The sequence below is a fragment of the Pristiophorus japonicus genome, chromosome 4 (genome assembly GCF_044704955.1).
Source record: "Pristiophorus japonicus isolate sPriJap1 chromosome 4, sPriJap1.hap1, whole genome shotgun sequence".
Classification (NCBI taxonomy): Eukaryota; Metazoa; Chordata; class Chondrichthyes; family Pristiophoridae; genus Pristiophorus; species Pristiophorus japonicus.
In genome coordinates this window covers 623,385-647,154 of record NC_091980.1, presented here as the reverse complement: position 1 = coordinate 647,154, position 23,770 = coordinate 623,385, and the positions used below count along the sequence as shown (strand labels likewise).

Sequence of the window (23,770 nt, the reverse complement as noted above, 5' to 3'; positions counted from 1 at the left end):
GGTTCAGGGACAGAGTTTCAGAGCTTAGGGCCCAAGTGATTGATGGCACAGCCACCGATGAAGCAGTTACAATCAGGGATGTGCAAGAGCCCAGAATTGGAAGCATGCAGATATCTCGGACAGTTGTAAGGCTGGAGGAGATTAAAGAGATCGGGAGGGGGCTGAAGCTTTGCTGGGCCAGTGGTGATGATTGAGATGTGGAAATCCCACTTGAGGCCAGTGGAGATTTTTTTTCTAAATTCATTCTGGGGATGTGGGCGTCGCTGGCAAGGCCGGCATTTATTGCCCGTCCCTAATTGCTCTTTGAGAAGGTGGTGGTGAGCCGCCTTCTTGAACCGCTGCAGTCCGTGTGGTGAAGGTGCTCCCACAGTGCTGTTAGGGAGGGAGTTCCAGGATTGTGACCCAGCGACGATGAAGGAACGGCCGATATATTTCCCAGTCAGGATGGTGTGTGACTGGGAGGGGAACGTGGAGGTGGTGGTGTTCCCATGCACCTGCTGCCCTTGTCCTTCTAGGGGGTAGAGGTCGTGGGTTTGGGAGGTGCTGCCGAAGAAGCCTTGGCGAGTTGCTGCAGTGCATCTTGTAGATGGTACACACTGCAGCCAGGGGGCGCCGGTGGTGGAGGGAGTGAGTGTTGAAGGTGGTGGATGGGGGGCCAATCAAGTGGCTGCTTTGTCCTGGATGGTGTCGAGCTTCTCGAGTGTTGGAGCTGCACCATCCAGGCAAGTGGAGAGTGTTCCATCACACTCCTGACTTGTGTCTTGCAGATGGTGGAAAGGCTTTGGGGAATCAGGAGGTGAGACACTTGCCCCAGAATACCCAGCCTCTGACCCGCTCTTGTGGTCAAGAAAGACGCGAGAAGAAGAGTGACTGGGAGGGGCGGGGCCAAGACACTCGTTCAGAGGATCTGAAAAAAGGAGTTTCACTGGCACATTGGAGGGCCGAGGTCAGAACGGGATGATTGGACCATTACACTGTGGGAAGACTGGTACCCGGAGGGCCTGTAATAGCACGGGAATGACTGAATGTAGAGTGGATGCATCAGCAAATGGATGGGTAATAATAATAACCTTTATTTATAAAGTGCCTTTAACGTAGTAAAATGTCCCGAGGCGCTTCACAGCAGTGTAACAGACAAACTGATAAATTTGACACCGAACCACAGAAGAAATTAAGGCAGATGATCAAAAGCTTGTTTAAAGAGGAAGGTTTTAATGAGTGTCTTAAAGGAGGATAGAGAGGTAGAGAGGCGGAGAGGTTTAGGGAGGGAGTTCCAGAGCTTGGGGCCCAGGCAACTTAAGGCACGGCCACCGATGGTGGAGCGATTATAATCAGGGATGTTCGAGAGGCCAGAATTTGAGGAGTGCAGACATCTTGTGGGATTGTGAGGCTGAAAAAGATAAAAGAGATAGGGAGGGGCCATGGAGTGATTTGTAAATAAGGATGAGAATTTTGAAATCAAGGCATTGTTTAACCGGGAGCCAATGTAGGTCAGCGAGCACAGGTGGTGATGGGTGAGCAGGACTCGGTGCGAGTTAGGACACGGGGCAGTGAGCACAGGGGGTGATGGGTGAGCGGGACTCGGTGCGAGTTAGGACACGGGGCAGTGAGCACAGGGGGTGATGGGTGAGCGGGACTCGGTGCGAGTTAGGACACGGGGCAGCGAGCACAGGGGGTGATGGGTGAGCGGGACTCGGTGCGAGCTAGGACACGGGCAGTCGAGTTTTGGATCACCTCTAGTTTACGTAGGGTAGAATATGGGAGGCCAGCCAGGAATAGGTTGGAGGAGTCAAGTCTAGAGGTAACAAAAGCATGGATGAGGGTTTCAGCAGCAGAAGAGCTTAAGGCAGGGGCGGAGGCTGGCGATGTTACAGAGGTGGAAAAAGGCGGTTTTAGTTATTCTGCAGATATGTGGCTGGAAACTCATTTCAGGGTCATTGTACATCAGTCATTGAAGGTTGGCATGCAGGTACAGCAGGCGGTGAAGAAGGCAAATGGTATGTTGGCCTTCATAGCTAGGGGATTTGAGTATAGGAGCAGGGAGGTTTTACTGCAGCTGTACAGGGCCTTAGTGAGGCCTCACCTGGAATATTGTGTTCAGTTTTGGTCTCTAATCTGAGGAAGGACATTCTTGCTATTGAGGGAGTGCAGCGAAGGTTCACCAGACTGATTCCCGGGATGGCAGGACTGACATATGAGGAGAGACTGCATCAACAGGGCCTTTATTCACTGGAGTTTCGAAGAATGAGAGGGGATCTCATAGAAACATATAAAATTCTGACGGGACTGGACAGGTTAGATGCGGGTAGAATGTTCCCGATGTTGGGGAAGTCCAGAACCAGGGGACACAGTCCAAGGATAAGGGGTAGGCCATTTAGGACCGAGATGAGGAGAAACTTCTTCACTCAGAGAGTTGTTAACCTGTGGAATTCCCTACCGCAGAGAGTTGTTGATGCCAGTTCGTTGGATTTTTCAAGAGGAAGTTAGATATGGCCCTTACGGCGAAAGGGATCAAGAGGTATGGAGAGAAAGCAGGAAAGGGGTACTGAGGGAATGATCAACCATGATCTTCTTGAATGATGGTGCAGGCTCGAAGGGAGAGGGATGGATTCAGTGGCTCATGAACGCAGTTTGTATCGGGGACCAAAGACAATGGCTTCGGTCTTCCCAATATTTAATTGGAGAAAAATTCTGCTTATCCAGAACTGGCTGTCAGACAGGGAGGATGACAATTTCGAGACCTTGGAGGGTCGAGAGAAGTGGTGGTGAGGTAGATATAGATAGAGGATAGGATTGGATATGAATGAAGCCATTAATATTCAGGAAGAGCAGAGTGGGAGAGAGTGCATGCCCCCAGTGAATCACGGAATTAAAGTATAATGCGAGTGACAGCACAGATAGAGAGATTTGAGAGAAAAACAGACAGTCATAAATATAAATTCAGTGAGTTAAGAATAGACGCATCCTGCCAAGTCCAACCACAACTTACATTTATAGCGGTCTTTATGCAGAGAAAAGAACCCGAGGGGGAGATGAGGAGAATGTATTTACGCAGCGAGTTGTTGTGATCGGGAACGTGCTGCCTGAAAGGGCGGTGGGAGCAGATTCAATAGTAACTTTCAAACCGGGAATTGGATAAATACTGAAGGGGGAATATTTACAGGGCTGTGGGGCAAGGGCTGGGTGAGTGGGACTGAGTGGATCGCTCTGTCACAGAGCCGGCACAGGCACGATGGGCCGAATGGCCTAGTTCTCTGCTGTATGATTCTATAAATTGTTCAAATCACTTCACAGAAGCGTGATCTGACATTAATCTGCACTGAGCCAAAGAAGGGAATGTTAGAAGAAATGACTACATAGGGAGTGTCAGCCTAGAGCAGTGTGCTCGAGTCTCTGGATTGGGACTTCAGAAGGTCTTCTGAGACGAGGGTGCTACCAGTGAGCCCTGTGTAACCCCGAAAGGGTTGCACTGTACTTGAAACAGGGGTGTTGTTAGGTAACCCTAACCCTAACTGTTCGCAGCCTTGGTGTCATATTTGACCATGAAATGAGCTTCTGACCACATATCCACCGCCTGCTTCCACCTCCGTAACATCGCCCGCCTCCGCCCCTACCTCAGCTCATCTGCTGCTGAAGCCCTCATCCATGCTTTTGTTACCTCTAGACTTGACTCCTCCAACACACTCCCTGCTGGGTTCCCACATTCTACCCGACGTAAACTCAAGATCATCCAAAACTCGGCTGCCTGTGTCCTAACTCACACCGAATCCCACTCACCCATCACCCCTGTGCTCGCTGACCTATATTGGCTCCCAGTTAAGCAACGCCTTGATTTCCAAATTCTCATTCATGTTTACAAATCCCTCCATGGCCCTCGCCCCTCCCTATCTCTGTAACCTCCTCCAGCCCCACAACCCCTCGAGATGTCTGCGCTCTTCCAATTCTGCTCTCTTGACCATCCCTGATTATAATCGCTCCACGATCGGTGGCCGTGCCTTCTGTTGCCTGGGCCCCAAGCTCTGGAACTCCCTCCCTAAACCTCTCCGCCTCTCTAGCTCTATTTCCTCCTTTAAGACGCTCCTTAAAACCTCCCTCTTTGACCAAGTCTGTTCTAATTTCTCCTTATGTGTCTCGCTGTCAAATCTTTGTCTCACAACACTCCTGTGAAACACCTTGGGACGTTTTACTATGTTAAAGGCGCTATATAAACACAAGTTGTTGTTGTAAGGTTCCATTACATTGCACCGCTGTCCCGAAGGCTGATTCGATTGTATTTTTGCAAAACCGGACTCCGGGTCAGAATTCCGATCCAAAGCTGGTTTCCACCCAACTTTGGTAAAAGCTGATCACCACGCAGTGTTCCTGACGGAGCCAGTGATTGTGAAGCTGGGCAGTGACAGGATGGGGACAGCTGCATATTAACCAGAGTGAGAGTGAAACACTCAACCAATCACATTCCCACGGTGAGGGGTCGGGACACAGGGACAGAGCGCCAGGCAATGCAGCAACACAGTGTGAGATGGATGATAAACGTAGAGCTGTTGGCTGGGAGTTTGGTCACTGTGATTTAGACCAAGCCACCTGCTCAGGTCCAGAACTCGGGACTCGGGACTCAGTCCGTGTGGGTGGAGCACCCGTGGGTGTGACCGGGACACAGCTCCCCGTTGGAGAGACGAGTGCTTTCTTCATCTCTGCTTCTGCTTGTTTCCATAGGGAGACGCTCTCACGGCTGAGTGTCGGCCAGGGCTCAGTGGGCAGCACTCTCTCGCCTCTGAGTCAGCAGTTGGGGGGGTTCAAGCCCCCACACTCCAGCGACTCGAGCACAGAACTCTGGCTGACACTGCCAGTGAAGTACTGAGGGAGCTCTGCACTGTCGGAGGGGCAGTACTGAGGGAGTGCCGCACTGTCGGAGGGGCAGTACTGAGGGAGTGCCGCACTGTCGGAGGGACAGTACTGAGGGAGTGCTGCACTGTCAGAGGGGCAGTACTGAGGGAGCGCCGCACTGTCAAGGGGCAGTACTGAGGGAGTGCTGCACTGTCGGAGGGGCAGTACTGAGGGAGTGCTGCACTGTCGGAGGGGCAGTACTGAGGGAGCGCCGCACTGTCAAGGGGCAGTACTGAGGGAGTGCTGCACTGTCAGGGGGCAGTACTGAGGGAGTGCTGCACTGTCGGAGGAGCAGTACTGAGGGAGCGCCGCACTGTCGGAGGGGCAGTACTGAGGGAGTGCTGCACTGTCAGGGGGCAGTACTGAGGGAGTGCTGCACTGTCGGAGGGGCAGTACTGAGGGAGCGCTGCACTGTCGGAGGGGCAGTACTGAGGGAATGCCACACTGTCGGAGGGGCAGTACTGAGGGAGTGCTGCACTGTCGGAGGGGCAGTACTGAGGGAGCACCGCACTGTCGGAGGGGCAGTACTGAGGGAGTGCCGCAATGTCGGAGGGGCAGTACTGAGAGCGCCGCACTGTCGGAGGGGCAGTACTGAGGGAGTGCCGCACTGTCAGGGGGCAGTACTGAGGGAGTGCTGCACTGTCGGAGGAGCAGTACTGAGGGAGCGCCGCACTGTCGGAGGGGCAGTACTGAGGGAGCGCCGCACTGTCGGAGGGGCAGTACTGAGGGAGTGCTGCACTGTCAGGGGGCAGTACTGAGGAGGTGGTGCACTGTCGGAGGAGCAGTACTGAGGGAGCGCCGCACTGTCGGAGGGGCAGTACTGAGGGAGTGCCGCACTGTCAGGGGGCAGTACTGAGGGAGTGCTGCACTGTCAGGGGGCAGTACTGAGGGAGTGCTGCACTGTCGGAGGAGCAGTACTGAGGGAGCGCCGCACTGTCGGAGGGGCAATACTGAGGGAGTGCCGCACTGTCAGAGGGGCAGTACTGAGGGAGCGCTGCACTGTCGAAGGGCCAGTACTGAGGGAGCGCCGCACTGTCGGAGGGGCAGTACTGAGGGAGCGCCGCACTGTCAGAGGGGCAGTACTGAGGGAGCTCCGCACTGTCAGAGGGGCAGTACTGAAGGAGTGCTGCACTGTCGGAGGGGCAGTATTGAGGGAGCGCCGCACTGTCGGAGGGGCAGTACTGAGGGAGTGCCACACTGTCAGAGGGACAGTCTTGCATGAGACGTTAAACCAAGGCCCCCCCTGCCCTCTCGAGTGGGTGTAAAAGATCCGTGGCTCTATTTTAAGGAAGAGCAGGGGTGTTCTCCTGGTTTCCTGTGATGAGGTGGAAGGCAGAGATATTAAATGAACAGTAGAGTGATCACCTGCTATCTGGAAAAAGGGAGCGAAGGTTATGATGTGAAATTGTTGAACAGGATGTTGAGTCCCAAAGGCTGTAAAATGCCAGATCGAACGATGAGGTGTGTTCCTGGAGCTCGCGTTGGACTTTATTGGAACCGTGTGGGAGACCGAGGACAGAATGCGAGTGGGGCAGACTGTTAACAGAATCTCGGGGTCACGCTTGCAGATTGAACGGAGGTGTGCCGCAAGGCAGTCACCCAATCTGCGTTTGGTTCTGCCTGCTCTCTCGTGCCGTGCGACATGTTTCGGGTCAATCTTGTGATAGAACAACAAGGTTGAGATTTTAAGGGAAGTGAGTTGTGAAACGACTCAGTTATTTGGCCGTGCTGTGGGGAGTGACGAATGATTAATGTGTCTTTGACCTGAACCTGCAGCAAACCCTCGCCTCGGTCCCGAGCAGTGCAAGATATGGGATGGTTATATGGAAGATGTTGATGTGCTGGGACTGCCAATCTGAGAGGCCATATTCCAACCTTCACCTTTCCATAACCAGAGTTCGATGTGTGTCCAACACTAAACCGCCTGAATAAAATCAAAGGGGAGGTTGTTCTGCCCATAGTCTGAGTGAAGGATTGGTTAGATACATTTTCCTGCTTGGTTGCACCAGGGTTCAAATCAACAATTCAGCTCGACAGTTCGGACCTGTTTCCCTCAGCAGGCGGGTCAATAACCAGGGGGCATGGATTTAAAGTAATTGGGGGGAGGTGTAGAGGGGATTTGAGGGGAAATGTCTTCACCCAGAGGGTGGTGGGGGTCTGGAACTCACGGCCTGAAAGGGTGGTAGAGGCAGAAACCCTCACCACATTTAAACAGTACTTGGATGTGCACCTGAAGTGCCGTAACCTACAGGGCTACGGACCGAGAGCTGGAAAGTGGGATTAGGCTGAGTAGCTCTTTGTCGGCCGGCACGGACACGATGGGCCGAATGACCTCCTTCCGTGCTGTAAATTTCACTGTATATTTTTTATGAATCACACACAGACTCGAATCGCTAACACAGCTATCTTCAATCATTTCACACTGGAATAAATAGTTAATAGAGCACTGACTAGAAACACAGAAACATAGAAACATAGAAAATAGGTGCAGGAGTAGGCCATTCGGCCCTTCGAGTCTGCACCGCCATTCAATGAGTTCATGGCTGAACATGCAACTTCAGTACCCCATTCCTGCTTTCTCGCCATACCCCTTGATCCCCCTAGTAGTAAGGACTTCATCTAACTCCTTTTTGAATATATTTAGTGAATTGGCCTCAACTACTTTCTGTGGTAGAGAATTCCACAGGTTCACCACTCTCTGGGTGAAGAAGTTTCTCCTCATCTCGGTCCTAAATGGCTTACCCCTTATCCTTAGACTGTGTCCCCTGGTTCTGGACTTCCCCAACATTGGGAACATTCTTCCTGCATCTAACCTGTCTAACCCCGTCAGAATTTTAAATGTTTCTATGAGGTCCCCTCTCATTCTTCTGAACTCCAGTGAATACAAGCCCAGTTGATCCAGTCTTTCTTGATAGGTCAGTCCCGCCATCCCAGGAATCAGTCTGGTGAACCTTCGCTGCACTCACTCAATAGCAAGAACGTCCTTCCTCAGGTTAGGAGACCAAAACTGTACACAATACTCCAGGTGTGGCCTCACCAAGGCCCTGTACAACTGTAGCAACACCTCCCTGCCCCTGTACTCAAATCCCCTCGCTATGAAGGCCAACATGCCATTTGCTTTCTTAACCGCCTGCTGTACCTGCATGCCAACCTTCAATGACTGATGTACCATGACACCCAGGTCTCTTTGCACCTCCCCTTTTCCTAATTTGTCACCATTCAGATAACAGTCTGTTTCTCTGTTTTTACCACCAAATTGGATAACCTCACATTTATCCACATTATACTTCATCTGCCATGCATTTGCCCACTCACCTAACCTATCCAAGTCGCTCTGCAGCCTCATAGCATCCTCCTCGCAGCTCACACTGCCACCCAACTTAGTGTCATCCGCAAATTTGGAGATACTACATTTAATCCCCTCGTCTAAATCATTAATGTACAGTGTAAACAGCTGGAGCCCCAGCACAGAACCTTGCGGTACCCCACTAGTCACTGCCTGCCATTCTGAAAAGTCCCCATTTACTCCTACTCTTTGCTTCCTGTCTGACAACCAGTTCTCAATCCATGTCAGCACACTACCCCCAATCTCATGTGCTTTAACTTTGCACATTAATCTCTTGTGTGGGACCTTGTCGAATGCCTTCTGAAAGTCCAAATATACCACATCAACTGGTTCTCCCTTGTCCACTTTACTGGAAACATCCTCAAAAAATTCCAGAAGATTTGTCAAGCATGATTTCCCTTTCACAAATCCATGCTGACTTGGACCTATCATGTCACCTCTTTCCAAATGCGCTGCTATGACATCCTTAATAATTGATTCCATCATTTTACCCACGACCGATGTCAGGCTGACCGGTCTATAATTCCCTGTTATCTCTCTCCCTCCTTTTTTTAAAAAGTGGGGTTACATTGGCTACCCTCCACTCGATAGGAACTGATCCAGAGTCTATGGAATGTTGGAAAATGACTGTCAATGCATCCACTATTTCCAAGGCCACCTCCTTAAGTACTCTGGGATGCAGTCCATCAGGCCCTGGGGATTTATCAGCCTTCAATCCCATCAATTTCCCCATCACAATTTCCCGACTAATAAGGATTTCCCTCAGTTCCTCCTCCTTACTAGACCCTCTGACCCCTTTTATATCCGGAAGGTTGTTTGTGTCCTCCTTAGTGAATACCGAACTAAAGTACTTGTTCAATTGGTCTGCCATTTCTTTGTTCTTTGTTCTTTGTTCCCCGTTCTGACTCCCCTGATTCTGACTGCAGGGGACCTACAGCAGCTGGATTCGATTGATGCTCAGTGTTTCGGTCTCAGCCGTGTTCAGGCTCCACAGGTCTGACTTCCTCAGCCAGATGTTCCAATGAAATTTACCAAAATTCCCTGGATTCTGGGGAGGTCCCAGCAGATTGGAAAACTGCAAATGTAACGCCCCTATTTAAAAAAGGAGGCAGACAAAAAGCAGGAAACTACAGACCAGTTAGCCTAACATCTGTGGTTGGGAAAATGTTGAAGTCCATTATTAAAGAAGCAATCGCAGGACATTTGGAAAAGCAAAATTAAGTCAGGCAAAGTCATTTATGAAGGGGAAGTTATGTTTGACAAATTTGCTGGAATTCTTTGAGGATGTAACGAACAGGGTGGATAAAGGGGAACCAGTGGATGTGGTGTATTTGGATTTCCAGAAGGCATTTGACAAGGTGCCACATAAAAGGTTACTGCACAAGATAAAAGTTCATGGGGTTGGGGGTAATATATTAGCATGGATAGAGGATTGACTAACTACCAGAGAACAGAGTCGGGATAAATGGTTCATTCTAAGGTTGGCAATCAGTAACTAGCGGGGTGCCACAGGGATCAGTGCTGGGATCTGTAAGGGGTAGTTTGCAGGGGGTCAGCTTTCCCTTCTGACCTTATATGAGCGATTCCGAATCGCTCCCACACCCTTGGTTCTAGACACTGGAATTATGAAGGGACTGTGACAGACTTGGACAGACAATCGGTTTCAAGGTAGGAAGCAGGTATGGCTTTATTGTGTTTAAAAAGAAGTAAATGGCACACCTTTAATAACACACACAGACCAATACACACTGAGGGGTACAACACATTGAATAAAATGTCAAATTACAGCCTGTGGGGAAAAGAATACAGCTTAAACTCTAAATGGGGTAAAGAGGAGAATGCAGATACATTTACACAAGTTATCCCAGCCTCCCTCCTCCCAATTCCCCTAACTAACTAAGTTATAGCTCTGGGGGTTCAGGGGCTATGCTCACCAATCCCTTTAGACAGTTGCCGGTGAATCACGGTTTCGGGGTTCGCTGCACTTGGCCTTCTAGGCGAGCCGTACCCCGGACGGAGGAGAGGACTTCGGACTGCGTAGTCTTCGGTAGGGGTGCGTCCGTTGATGCGGTAAGTTGCGTTTTGGATGTATGGGGTAAGTACCCACTTTCTTTGGTTAGGAATAGTTTTAGTTAGTCCTTTTTGGTAATTTCTCACCCATTGGTCGTTCAGAAGTAGATTGTAGAGTGGAAATAAAGGTCGATTCTTCAGTTTTTGCTGAGTTGGTTTTGGTTGGTCGTTTTGCTGGTTGTGGTGGCCCGGGTTGTCAATTTGGTTGCTGAAAACCTTCCATTTCGTGGGCCTCGTGCTCGGTCAGTTCTTGACGATTTCTTGTAGGTTCCTTCACTACTCCATTTCTTCACTCCCCAGCTCCAGCTGCTTGTTTCTGTCTGTGTTCCTTTCGAGTCTGTGTTCTGCTAGTCTCCTGTATTCTGGTAGTTTTTTCTGCTTCTCGTACTGCTAGTTTCTGTGTTCTGCTAAAACTGGGGGATAGATATATCCCCCAAAAAAAGCTCCGTTATCTCCCATCAAATCTCTTGGGCTCTGTTTGAACTGTTCTGTCCACTGATTTTCAAATGTCTCCTTTGTCAGCAGTAACTCGATTAGGGTGTGAGAATGTGCGATCACTGGGTTTGCATTGTTTTAGAATTGTCCAGTTTCTTGACCATGATTTCCATGGTGCTTGATTGGCTAATTCGATTATCTCTCAGAGGGTGAATAGTTCCCCCAGACAGTCTGGGGTCTTTAATACACGAATTTGGCCCCACCTCCTGTATTTGGTAACTCTTTTTCGCAGCCAAAATGTTGTAGAATCTTAAAATTGATCTGCTCCTTCCCATCGATGTTTAGGGGATCTCAGGCTTCTGTAATTGAGGTCCATTTTGAATTCCCTTTCCTCTGAGTCCAAACACTGGGGGGGTGGGGGGTCTCCATCAATGCAGCCCCTTTTATCCCCCGCAGGCTTCGTCTGTCCCTTTAAACTCATTTTAAAACCCAGAAAGGGATTCTTCTCCTCTGTCGGGGAAAGGTACCTGGAATCTTTGCGAGATATTGGTCAATTCTACAGATCCCAACTATTTAAAATCTATATCAACGACTTGGAAGAAGGGACTGAGTGTAACGTAGCCAAGTTAGCTGATGATACAAAGATGGGAGGAAAAGCAATGTGTGAGGAGGTAACAAAAAATCTGCAAAAGGACATCGACAGGCTAAGTGAGTGGGCAAAAAATTTGTCAGATGGAGTATAATGTTGGAAAGTGTGAGGTCATGCACTTTGGCAGAAAAAAATCAAAGAGCAAGTTATTATTTAAATGGAGAAAGATTGCAAAGTGCTGCAGTACAGCGGGACCTGGGGGTACTTGTGCATGAAACACAAAAGGTTAGTATGCAGATATAGCAAGTGATCAGGAAGGCCAATGGAATCTTGGCCTTTATTGCAAAGGGGATGGAGTATAAAAGCAGGGAAGTCTTGCTACAGTTATACAGGGTATTGGTGAGGCCACACCTGGAGTACTGCGTGCAGTTTTGGTTTCCATATTTACGAAAGGATATACTTGCTTTGGAGGCAGTTCAGAGAAGGTTCACTAGGTTGATTCCGGAGATGAGGGGGTTGACTTATGAGGAAAGGTTGAGCAGGTTGGGCCTCTACTCATTGGAGTTCAGAAGAATGAGAGGTGATCTTATCGAAACGTATAAGATTATGAGGGGGCTTGACAAGGTGGATGCAGAGAGGACGTTTCCACTGATGGGGGAGACTAGAACTAGAGGGCACAATCTTAGAATAAGGGGCCGCCCATTTAAAACTGAGATGAGGAGAAATTTCTTCTCTCAGAGGGTTGTAAATCTGTGGAATTCGCTGCCTCAGAGAGCTGTGGAAGCTGAATCAAATAAATTTAAGACAGAAATAGACAGTTTCTCAAACGATAAGGGGTTATGGGGAGCGGGCAGGGAAGTGAAGCTGAGTCCATGATCAGATCAGCCATGATCTTATTGAATGATGGAGCAGGCTCGAGGGGCCATATGGCCTAATCCTGCTCCTATTTCTTATGTTCTTATGTTTGTTGCCTACTAGTTGGAACCTGTCCAGTTTATCCGGCAGCGGATCAGATGAGATCCGTGTGGTGTGAGACCAAATGTTCAGAATCTGCACTGGGGTCGGGGGGAGGGAGGGGGGGGGAAGGGGATATCAGTGACAGGTGGAAGTTGGACCACATCTCATAGACTGAGAGAAATTTACCGCACGGGAGGAGACCATTCGGCCCATCGTGTCCGCGTCGGCCGACCAAGAGCCACCCAGCATAATCCCACCTTCCCGCTCTCGGTCCGTAGCCCTGTAGGTTACGGCACTTCAGGTGCATATCCAAGTACTGTTTAAATGTGGTGAGGGTTTCTGCCTCTACCACCCTTTCAGGCCGTGAGTTCCAGACCCCAACCACCCACTGGGTGAAAACATTTCCCATCAAATCCCCTCTACATGTCTAACAATTACTTTAAATCTGTGCTCCCTGGTTGTTGACCTCTTTATCCATTCGAACCAGGCCCCTCATAATTTTACACGTAATTGCCCCACGAGAATGAATTTGCTGTTCAAAGCTGCAAAGTTCTCTCTTCGCTCGGTCGTTAGACTTTGGTTGTTGGGCCCACGTTCTGACCAGACGCCCGCTGAAACATTGTTCTCTCACGATGCTGACTGATCCACTGTTTTCATTGTAGATTTCTGACAAACTTTTTATTTCCAAACAGATTTGTGCTTTTTGAAAAGAAGTCCCTGAACGTGTATGTGTGTGTGTGTGTGTGTGTGTGTGTGTGTGTGTGTGACTGACCACGATGTCGCTGTTGTTTCTATTTTGCAGTCTGCTCGCTGTTTGCCCGAGGGGTCTACGCAATCTTTGGATTTTACGACAGAAAGACGGTGAACACCCTGACATCCTTTTGTGGAGCCCTGCATCTCTCCTTCATCACGCCCAGCTTCCCAGTCGACACCTCCAACCAGTTTGTCATCCAGATGAGGCCTGGCTTGCAGAATGCTCTACTCAGCCTCATCGAACACTACAAGTGGCAGAAGTTTGTCTACATTTACGACGCTGATCGTGGTAATTAAACTTTCATCCTGTCCTCCGTAGAATCTCTGGGCAACCACGCAGTTAACGATCGCTGTAATCTCAGGAGACACGACCACTCGCTCAGTGAATGTCGCCCAGCGCTCAACAATATTTCACAATCTGTCAAGGCTTTCTTGATTTGGGAATTGTGCCGCGAGATCCAAAATGTGCTAATGTCAGAAGGGTGGGAGATGGAAACCAGGTAACTACAGGCCCATCAGTTATGGGGAAGTTACTAGAATCTGACATTAGGGAAAGAGTGCCTGGGAACTTGAATAAACATCAGCTGATGGGGGGATTCAGCACAGATTTGTTAAAGGTATCTGACTAAAAAGGAGAAATGTGCGGGGCTGTGGGGAGAGAGCAGGGGAGTGGGATTGATCAGATCGCTCTGTCACAGAGCCGGTGCAGGCTCGATGGGCCCAATGGCCTCATGTGCTGTAAGATTAGACGGCTAGTCATTCATTATAGCCTGAGAATCTTTAGAAAAGTTGGAGATTTAGTTCCAGGCGCTAATGCTTTAGACTGCACGCAAAATTCGTTCTCACTGCTCAACAAAATGATTGGAGCGCAAATTCAAGCCTTCAAGGCTGAGCTCAGTGGCGTTACACTCAAAGGGTGGACCAATATCGGGTGCAGTCTCATCGAAACACATCATTGCCACAGGCTTTTGCCAGTACTTAAAGGGGAGGTTGATTGATATGGCAGCACCTCAGTCTCAGCATTGCTGGCTGTGCAACTGCCTCAGCGAGGAGAAGCACAAATAGGGAAAGGAGCTGGACTGAAGCAGGTGGACTCAGGGCAGGTCCCCCTTAGTCGGTTGGTCAGGGTGAGCGAAGTCTCCAACAGATGCTGCATAACCACCATCGGTACCACCAGCATCACACACTGCCCAAAACACCACACACCCAGCACTCACCCACCAACCATCTCTACCCACCAACACTCACACCCACATCTCACCCCTCGCACACAGTGACAGCTCTTCCACTGTGGCAGGCACAAGCTTAGAATGAATGTGACATGTGACATGTGTTTGTGCATACATATATTGATGGAGTTTGCGATGTTTTGTGGTCTCTCTCACTTCACCGTTGCACCCAGGGGAACACAGTGATAGGGCACGACACAGGGCAGGTACGATGGGGACATGGTGAGAAAAATGGATCTGGTGTTTAAGCCGTCCTGGTGTGAGGCTGGAGGACTGTTTGGAGGAGTTGCAGAGTTCTGTGGCCACCTCCTTGGTGATGAGGAGCTGTCTAACACACTGCTCCTCACTGAATGGGAGGCCGGAGAGGTGCTGTCGGAATACCCTGGGAGGGTAAGGCCCCCTGGTGAGAACCCTGGTGCCCTCCTCCTCCCACTGGCCACATGTTCCAGTCTTTCTCACCACCTCCGCTCCCTCCGCCATTGATCCTGGGGCGAGCTGACATGTCAGTACAGCCCCCGTTAATGGAAACCAAGTGTAGCACTTTGATATCTTTTAAGAATAAATGTAACTACTTTTTAGGTCCCAATACCCCTCCAGGGGACGCGACGGTATACTTCCCTCCAGTCTGATAAACAACCGTTCACCACTACTCCCTGCTCTGTCCCTCGGCCAATATATCCACACCGTCACTGCCCCTTTAATCCCATAGACTTCAGTATTGCTCACAAGTCTGTTTGTGACACTTTGTCAAAGACCTTGTGAAAGTCCATACACACCACATCCACCGCACTACCCTCATCAAACAACATGATCCAGTTACACTGACACGATTTGCACCTAACGTCTTTATTGTCCTATGTACTTCCATGGGACAACTAATTTTATCTCGGTATTAAATTTCTCACCTATGCTCAGGGTAAGAACACAACTGATTTGAAAGGGAAGGGCTTTGAACTATAACAAACATCTTGTGGAATCCCAGGTGTGGTGAAGGGGAGCATGCTGGGATCAGTCGAACACTCCTTATGCTGATGAGCGTTGGTGTCTTTGTGATCCTGTCCAGGACTGTCGGTGCTGCAGAAGGTGCTGGATACGGCCGCAGAGAAGAACTGGCAGGTGACAGCGGTCAGTGTGGAGACCACCACTGAGGATGGCTATCGGATGCTCTTCAAAGATCTGGACAAGAGAAAGGATCGGCAGGTCATCATCGACTGTGAGGCCGATAAACTTAACACCATCATGAATCAGGTAATACCGGTGGTACCGGGCGAGAAGGGGAGAGAGAGTGGAGGAGTGAGAGGGGAGAGAGAGAGAGGGGGAGAGAGAGAGGGGGGAGCGAGAGGGAGAGAGTGGGAGAGAGAAGGGGGGAGTGAGAGGGGAGAGAGAGGGGGAGAGAGGTGGGCGAGAGGGGGAGAGAGAGAGGGAGAGAGGCGGGCGAGGGGAAGAGAGAGGGGGAGAGAGAGGTGGAGAGAGAAGGGGAGGAGTGAGAGGGAGACAGTGGGAGAGAGAAGGGGGGGAGTGAGACAGAGAGAGGGGGAGAGAGAAGGTGGGCGAGAGGGAGAGAGAGAGGGGGAGCGGGAGAGAGAAGGGGGGAGCAAGAGAGAGAGAGGGGGCAGAGAGAGAGAGAGGCGGGGGAGCGAGAGAGAGAGAGGGGGAGAGAGGCGGGAGAGAGAGGGAGGTGGGCGAGAGGGGGGGAGAGAGGGGGAGCGTGAGAGAGAGGGGGAGAGAGAGGGGGAGCAAGAGGGGGGGCTTGGGAGAGATAGGAGAGAGAGGGGGAGTGGGAGAGAGGGGGAGTGGGAGAGAGTGTGGAGAGAGAGAGGTGGGAGAGAGAGTGGGGGAGCTGGAGAGATAGGGGGAGCGAGAGGGGGCGAGAGATGAGGAGAGAGAGAGGGGGAGTGTGGAGAGAGTGTGGAGGGCGAGGGGGGGAGTGGGAGAGCGAGGGGGGAGTGGGAGAGAGCAAGGGGGGAGTGGGAGAGAGCGAGGGGGAGTGGGGGAGAGAGTGGGGGAGTGGGAGAGAGAGGGACAGAGAGAGGGGAAGCAGGAGAGGGTGGGGGAGAGAGAGGGGGGAGTGGAAACGAAGGAGATGGGAGAGATGAGGAATAGGGAAAAATTAAGGGGGAACGGGGGGGGTGGGTACATAGTGAGGGGAGATTTGGAACAGAGAGCAGGAGAAAACGCTTCACACACCGAGCGGTGAGGCTGTGGGCTTCACATCCAGGTTCGGGATCAACATTGAGCATTAGATTGGAGAGAGGGATGGAGAAGGGTTAGAAGGGATATGGGAACAGAGCGGGTAACTGTGATTAGAAGTGTTGTAGAGTGTGTGTGTGTGTGTGTCTGTGTGTGTGTGTCTGTGTGTGTGTGTGTGAATGAGTGGGTGAGTGTGAATGAGTGGGTGAGTGTGTGTGTGCGTCTGTGTGTGAGTGTGTGTGTGAGTGTGAGTGTGTGTGTGAATGAGTGGGTGAGTGTGAATGAGTGGGTGAGTGTGTGTGTGTGAATGAGTGGGTGAGTGTGTGTGTGTGTCTGTGTGTGAGTGTGTGTGTGTGTGAGTGTGTGTGTGTGTCTGTGTGTGAGTGTGTGTGTGAGTGTGTGTGTGTGTGTGTGTGAATGAGTGGGTGAGTGTGAATGAGTGGGTGAGTGTGAATGAGTGGGTGAGTGTGTGTGTGTGTGAGTGGGTGAGTGTGTGTGTGTGTCTGTGTGTGAGTGTGTGTGTGAGTGTGTGTGTGAGTGTGTGTGTGTGTGTGAGTGTGTGTGTGTGTCTGTGTGTGAGTGTGTGTGTGTGAATGAGTGGGTGAGTGGGTGAGTGTGTGTGTGTGTCTGTGTGTGAGTGTGTGTGTGTGAATGAGTGGGTGAGTGTGTGTGTGTGTCTGTGTGTGAGTGTGTGTGTGAGTGTGTGTGTGAGTGTGTGTGTGTGTGTGAGTGTGTGTGTGTGTCTGTGTGTGAGTGTGTGTGTGTGAATGAGTGGGTGAGTGTGTGTGTGTGTCTGTGTGTGAGTGTGTGTGTGAGTGTGTGTGTGAGTGTGTGTGTGTGTGTGAGTGTGTGTGTGTGTCTGTGTGTGAGTGTGTGTGTGTGAATGAGTGGGTGAGTGGGTGAGTGTGTGTGTGTGTCTGTGTGTGAGTGTGTGTGTGTGTGTGAGTGTGTGTGTGTGTCTGTGTGTGTGTGTGTGTGTGTGTGTGTGTGTGTGTGTGTGTGTGAGTGTGTGTGTGTGTCTGTGTGTGAGTGTGTGTGTGTGAATGAGTGGGTGAGTGTGAGAGTGTGTGAGCGTCATGTAGGATCGAGTCCCCTTGTCCCTCTGCCTCACTGCCCCCGTCTGTGAACCCCACAGCTTTGTGCTACATGTTTCCTGAGGGTGAATGTGCTGTCGGACTGGGATCAATGTCCTTGGCAACGGGAATTGGTGGGAGAGAAGAGCTTCTTCAGAAGGCTCTGGGTTCAAATCCCACTCCAGGGACTTGAGCACATAAATCTAGGCTGACACTCCAGTGTCTCTAACCAGCGTACTAAGCTTAAATAAAGAAAACTATGAAAGTATGAGGACAGAGTTGGCTAAAGTGGACTGGGAAATTAGATTAAAGTGTAGGACAGTTGATGAACACTGGTGTACATTTAAGGAGATATTTCACAACTCTCAAGTAAAATATATTCCAGTGAGGTGGAAAGGGTGCAAGAAAAGATAGCCATCCGTAGCTAACTGAAGAAATAAAGGATGGTATCCAATTAAAAACAAGGGCATACAAAGTGGCCAAAACTAGTGGGAGGACAGAAGATTGGGAAGTTTTTAAAAGCCAGCAAAGAATGACTAAAAAAATGATTAAGAAAGGGAAGATAGATTTTGAAAGTAAAATAGCACAAAATATAAAAACAGATAGCAAGAGTTTCTATCGGTATATAAAAAGGAAAAAAGTGGCTAAAGTAAATGTTGGTCCCTTCGAGGACGAGACCGGGGAATGAGTAATGGGGAACATGGAGATGGCAGAAACTCTGAACAAATATTTTGTATCACTTTACGGTAGAGGACACTAACAATATTCCAACAGTGGGTAGTCAAAGGGCTATAGGGGGGAGGAACTTAACACAATCACAATCACTAAGGAGGTGGTACTCAGTAAGATAATGGGACTAAAGGCAGATAAAGCCCCTGGACCTGATGGCTTGCATCCTAGGGTCTTAAGAGAAGTAGCGGCAGGGATAGTGGATGCATTGGTTGTAATTTACCAAAGTTCCCAGGATTCTGGGGAGGTCCCAGCAGATTGGAAACTGCAAATGTAACGCCCCTATTTAAAAAAGGAGGCAGACAAAAAGCAGGAAATTATAGACCAGTTAGCCTAACATCTGTGGTTGGGAAAATGTTGGAGTCCATTATTAAAGAAGCAGTAGCAGGACATTTGGAAAAGCAAAATTCGGTCAGGCAGTCAGCATGGATTTATGAAAGGGAAATCATGTTTGACAAATTTGCTGGAATTCTTTGAGGATGTAACAAACAGGGTGGATAAAGGGGAACCAGTGGATGTGGTGTATTTGGATTTCCAGAAGGCATTTGACAAGGTGCCACATAAAAGGTTACTGCACAAGATAAAAGTTCACGGGGTTGGGGGTAATATATTAGCATGGATAGAGGATTGGCTAACTAACAGAGAACAGAGAGTTGGGATAAATGGTTCATTCTCGGGTTGGCAGTCAGTAACTAGTGGAGTGCCACAGGGATCAGTGCTGGGACCCCAACTATTTACAATCTATATTAACGACTTGGAAGAAGGGACTGAGTGTAACGTAGTCAAGTTTGCTGACGATACAAAGATGGGAGGAAAAGCAATGTGTGAGGAGGACACACAAAATCTGCAAAAGGACATAGACAGGCCAAGTGTGTGGGCAAAAATTTGGCAGATGGAGTATAATGTTGGAAAGTGTGAGGTCATGCACTTTGGCAGAAAAAAATCAAAGAGCAAGTTATTATTTAAATGGAGAAAGATTGCAAAGTGCTGCAGTACAGCGGGACCTGGGGGTACTTGTGCATGAAACACAAAAGGTTAGTATGCAGGTACAGCAAGTGATCAGGAAGGCCAATGGTATCTTGGCCTTTATTGCAAAGGGGATGGAGTATAAAAGCAGGGAAGTCTTGCTACAGTTATACAAGGTATTGGTGAGGCCACACCTGGAATACTGCGTGCAGTTTTGGTTTTCATATTTACGAAAGGATATACTTGCTTTGGAGGCAGTTCAGAGAAGGTTCACTTGGTTGATTCCGGGGATGAGGGGGTTGACTTATGAGGAAAGGTTGAGTAGGTTGGGCCTCTACTCATTGGAGTACAGAAGAATGAGAGGTGATCTTATCGAAATGTATAAGATTATGAGGGGGCTTGACAAGGTGGATGCAGAGAGGATGTTTCCACTGATGGGGGAGACTAGAACTAGAGGGCACAATCTTAGAATAAGGGGCCACCCATTTAAAACTGAGATGAGGAGAAATTTCTTCTCTCAGAGGGTTGTAAATCTGTGGAATTCATTGCCTCAGAGAGCTGTGGAAGCTGGGACATTGAATACATTTAAGACAGAAATGGACAGTTTCTTAAATGATAAGGGGATAAGGGGTTATGGGGAGCGGGCGGGGAAGTGGAGCTGAGTCCATGATCAGATCAATCATGATATTATTGAATGGCGGAGCAGGCTCAAGGGGCCATATGGCCTACTCCTGCTCTTATTTCTTATGTTCTTAAGTTCTTACGCAGTGCTGAGGGAGCGCCGCACTGTCTGAGGTGCCGTCTTTCAGATGAGATGTTAAACCAAGGCCCGCCTGCCCTCTCAGGTGGATGTAAAAGATCCCACGGCCACTATTTCGAAGAGCGGGGGAGTTATCCTGTATCCTTGGCCTGGACTGGACGGGTCTCACTCAGGAGGAGGGGGGCGGTTTGAGCAACTTGCTCTCTCGGCCTGCTGTGGATATATTAATAATCTCTCGCCCCTCACACATGATAAACCTCGAGCTGGTCTCCACAGTGCTAACACAAGGAATGTTCTCTGTATTTTACAGATTGTAAACTTAGGAAAGCACATTCGCGGATATCAGTACATCTTCGCGAGCCTGGTAGGTGCACGACAAACCTCTGCCTAACAGGTTAAATGTTTTCTTTATAATTTCAGTCCCGGATTGTCCCACACACTGCCTGATTCTCACAGGGACGGGAGGCGGGTCTCAATCTATAATGTGTTCATTCATTCATTCATTCATCCATAGGCAGTGCCTCGGAATCGAGGAAGACTTGCTTCCACTCTAAAAGTGAGTTCTCAGGTGACTGAACAGTCCAATATGGGAATTACGTCTCTGTCACAGGTGGGACAGACAGTGGTTGAGGGAAAGGGTGGGTGGGACTGGTTTGCCGCACGCTCCTTCCGCTGCCTGCGCTTGGTTTCTGCACGCTCTCGGCGACGAGACTCACCCATCACCCCCTGTGCTCACTGCCCCATGTCCTAACTCGCACCGAGTCCCGCTCACCCATCACCCCCTGTGCTCATTGCCCCGTGTCCTAACTCGCACCCAGTCCCACTCACCCATCACCCCCTGTGCTCACTGCCCCGTGTCCTAACTCACACCGAGTCCCGCTCACCCATCACCCCCTGTGCTCACTGCCCCGTGTCCTAACTCGCACCGAGTCCCGCTCACCCATCACCCCCTGTGCTCACTGCCCCGTGTCCTAACTCGCACCGAGTCCCGCTCACCCATCACCCCCTGTGCTCACTGCCCCGTGTCCTAACTCGCACCGAGTCCCGCTCACCCATCACCCCCTGTGCTCACTGCCCCGTGTCCTAACTCGCACCGAGTCCCGCTCACCCATCACCCCCTGTGCTCACTGCCCCGTGTCCTAACTCGCACCGAGTCCCGCTCACCCATCACCCCCTGTGCTCACTGCCCCGTGTCCTAACTCGAACCGAGTCCCGCTCACCCATCACCCCCTGTGCCCCGTGTCCTAACTCACACCAAATCCCACTCACCCATCACCCCCTGTGCTCACTGACTCGTGTCCTAACTCACACCCAGTCCCGCTCACCCATCACCCCCTGTGCTTACTGCCCCGTATCCTAACTTGCACACAGTCCCGCTCATCCATCACCCCCCATGCTCGCTGACCTACATTGGCTCCCGGTTAAGCAATGCCTCGATCTCAAAATTCTCTTCCATGTTTACAAATCCCCCCATGGCCTCGCCCCTCCCTATCTCTGTAATCCCCTCCAGCCCCACAACCCCCCGAGATCTCTGCACTCCTCTAATGCTGCCCCCCTGACCATCCCTGATTATAATCGCTCCACCATCGGTGGCCGTGTCTTCTGTCGTCTGGGCCCCAAGCTCTGGAACTCTCTACGTAAACCTCTCTACCTCTTTCCTCCTTCAAGACACTGCTTAAAACCTACCTCTTTGACCAAGCTTTTGGTCATTTGCCCTATTATCACCTTAGCGGCTCAGTGTCAAATTTTTATCTCCTAATACTCCTGTGAAGCGCCTTGGGACGTCTCACTGCGTTAAAGGCACTATATAAACACAAGTTGTTGTTGTATAGACTGAGCTCTTCGGTCCTGCCGGTGAGTACAGGCTGTTCACTTCCCCATAGAGATAGACAAGGACAGCATCAATACTGCAACTAACCAATCGGGTAACCTGTGGGGGCATCGAGTGTCGACCGGTCAGCTCCCGGGGCAATTTCCCGCGCGGGTCGGAAAGGGGTCACTGCCGCCGGTTGCTAAGGGGCGGGAAGGCGGCTGGAGCAGTCCCGTACATCGCTCCAAAAATAATGGAGGGCAATTTTCAAAATGGCGCCCCCCCTCCCGGCGCCGACCGGGCGCTCAGTCCTCACCGTGTCACCCTGTGTGTGATCCCCGTGTCTCACCTTGTGTGACTCCCCGTGTCTCCCCTTTTGCGGCTCCCCATGTCTCCCCGTGTGTGACTCTCTCTTTAGGGCTCTCACAGATAGGGGCAATCTTGGCCCTTCCATGTTAGTAAGGTCGATCACTCACAGTGTGGGAGCTACATTAACCTTTCATCCCAATAACATTCACAGGCCAGCTATCCCAGCTCATTGAGTGAGGGACCAGCCCTGAATCCCAGCTCAGTGAGTGAGGAACCAGCCCTGAATCCCAGCTCAGTGTGTGAGGGACCAGCCCTGAATCCCAGCTCATTGAGTGAGGGACCAGCCCTGAATCCCAGCTCATTGAGTGAGGGACCAGCCCTGAATCCCAGCTCAGTGAGTGAGGGACCAGCCCTGAATCCCAGCTCACTGAGTGAGCCCTGAATCCCAGCTCAGTGAGGGATCAGCCCTGAATCCCAGCTCAGTGAGTGAGCCCTGAATCCCAGCTCAGTGAGGGATCAGCCCTGAATCCCAGCTCAGTGAGTAGTGAGCCCTGAATCCCAGCTCAGTGAGGGATCAGCCCTGAATCCCAGCTCAGTGAGTGAGCCCTGAATCCCAGCTCAGTGAGGGATCAGCCCTGAATCCCAGCTCAGTGAGTAGTGAGCCCTGAATCTCAGCTCAGTGAGTGAGTGAGGGACCAGCCCTGAATCCCAGCTCAGTGAGTGAGCCCTGAATCTCAGCTCAGTGAGTGAGCCCTGAATCCCAGCTCAGTGAGGGATCAGCCCTGAATCCCAGCTCAGTGAGTGAGGGACCAGCCCTGAATCCCAGCTCAGTGAGTGAGCCCTGAATCTCAGCTCAGTGAGGGACCAGCCCTGAATCCCAGCTCAGTGAGTGAGGGACCAGCCCTGAATCCCAGCTCAGTGAGTGAGTCCTGAATCCCAGCTCAGTGAGTGAGGGACCAGCCCTGAATCCCAGCTCAGTGAGTGAGGGACCAGCTCTTAATCCCAGCTCAGTGAGTGAGTCCTGAATCCCAGCTCAGTGAGTGAGGGACCAGCCCTGAATCCCAGCTCAGTGAGTGAGCCCTGAATCTCAGCTCAGTGAGGGACCAGCCCTGAATCCCAGCTCAGTGAGTGAGGGACCAGCCCTGAATCCCAGCTCAGTGAGTGAGTCCTGAATCCCAGCTCAGTGAGTGAGGGACCAGCCTGAATCCCAGCTCAGTGAGTGAGTCCTGAATCCCAGCTCGGTGAGTGAGGGACCAGCCCTGAATCTCAGCTCAGTGAGTGAGCCCTGAATCCCAGCTCAGTGAGTGAGCCCTGAATCCCAGCTCAGCTGCCATTGACGTATGTGTTGTGCAGACCCAGACCCTCTCTGTCACTTGCAGATAACCTGCTTTGTGTCTCGATTTATTACGCAGGGTTTCCTAGACATGGATCTCGATAAATTCCAGTACGCAGGGGCCAACGTAACTGGGTTTCAGATCGTATGGCCTGACAGTGTACAAGTCACAAAGTTCCTTCAGCGTTGGAAGAAACTGGATGCCAAGGAGTATCAGGGAGTGGAGGGGCATCGCCTGAAGGTAGGAGGTTTCAGTTCCCTGTACAGCTCTCTCTGTCATCCATCCATTCTTCCCTCCTTACAAGCGCACAGCCAGCATGTCACTGTGGCTCAGTGT

The 23,770-nt window shown here is 50.7% G+C and overlaps 1 protein-coding gene across 1 annotated transcript in view; it reads left to right on the top strand.

Moving 5' to 3' along the window:
- Positions 1-23,770, top strand: part of LOC139261979 (glutamate receptor 1-like) — a 631,175-nt gene that overhangs the window by 257,153 nt on the left and 350,252 nt on the right. The window contains exons 5-6 of the mRNA XM_070877138.1: positions 20,292-20,345; positions 23,513-23,674. Coding sequence (XP_070733239.1) covers positions 20,292-20,345; positions 23,513-23,674 — 216 coding nt within the window. The remainder of the gene's footprint in view (positions 1-20,291; positions 20,346-23,512; positions 23,675-23,770) is intronic.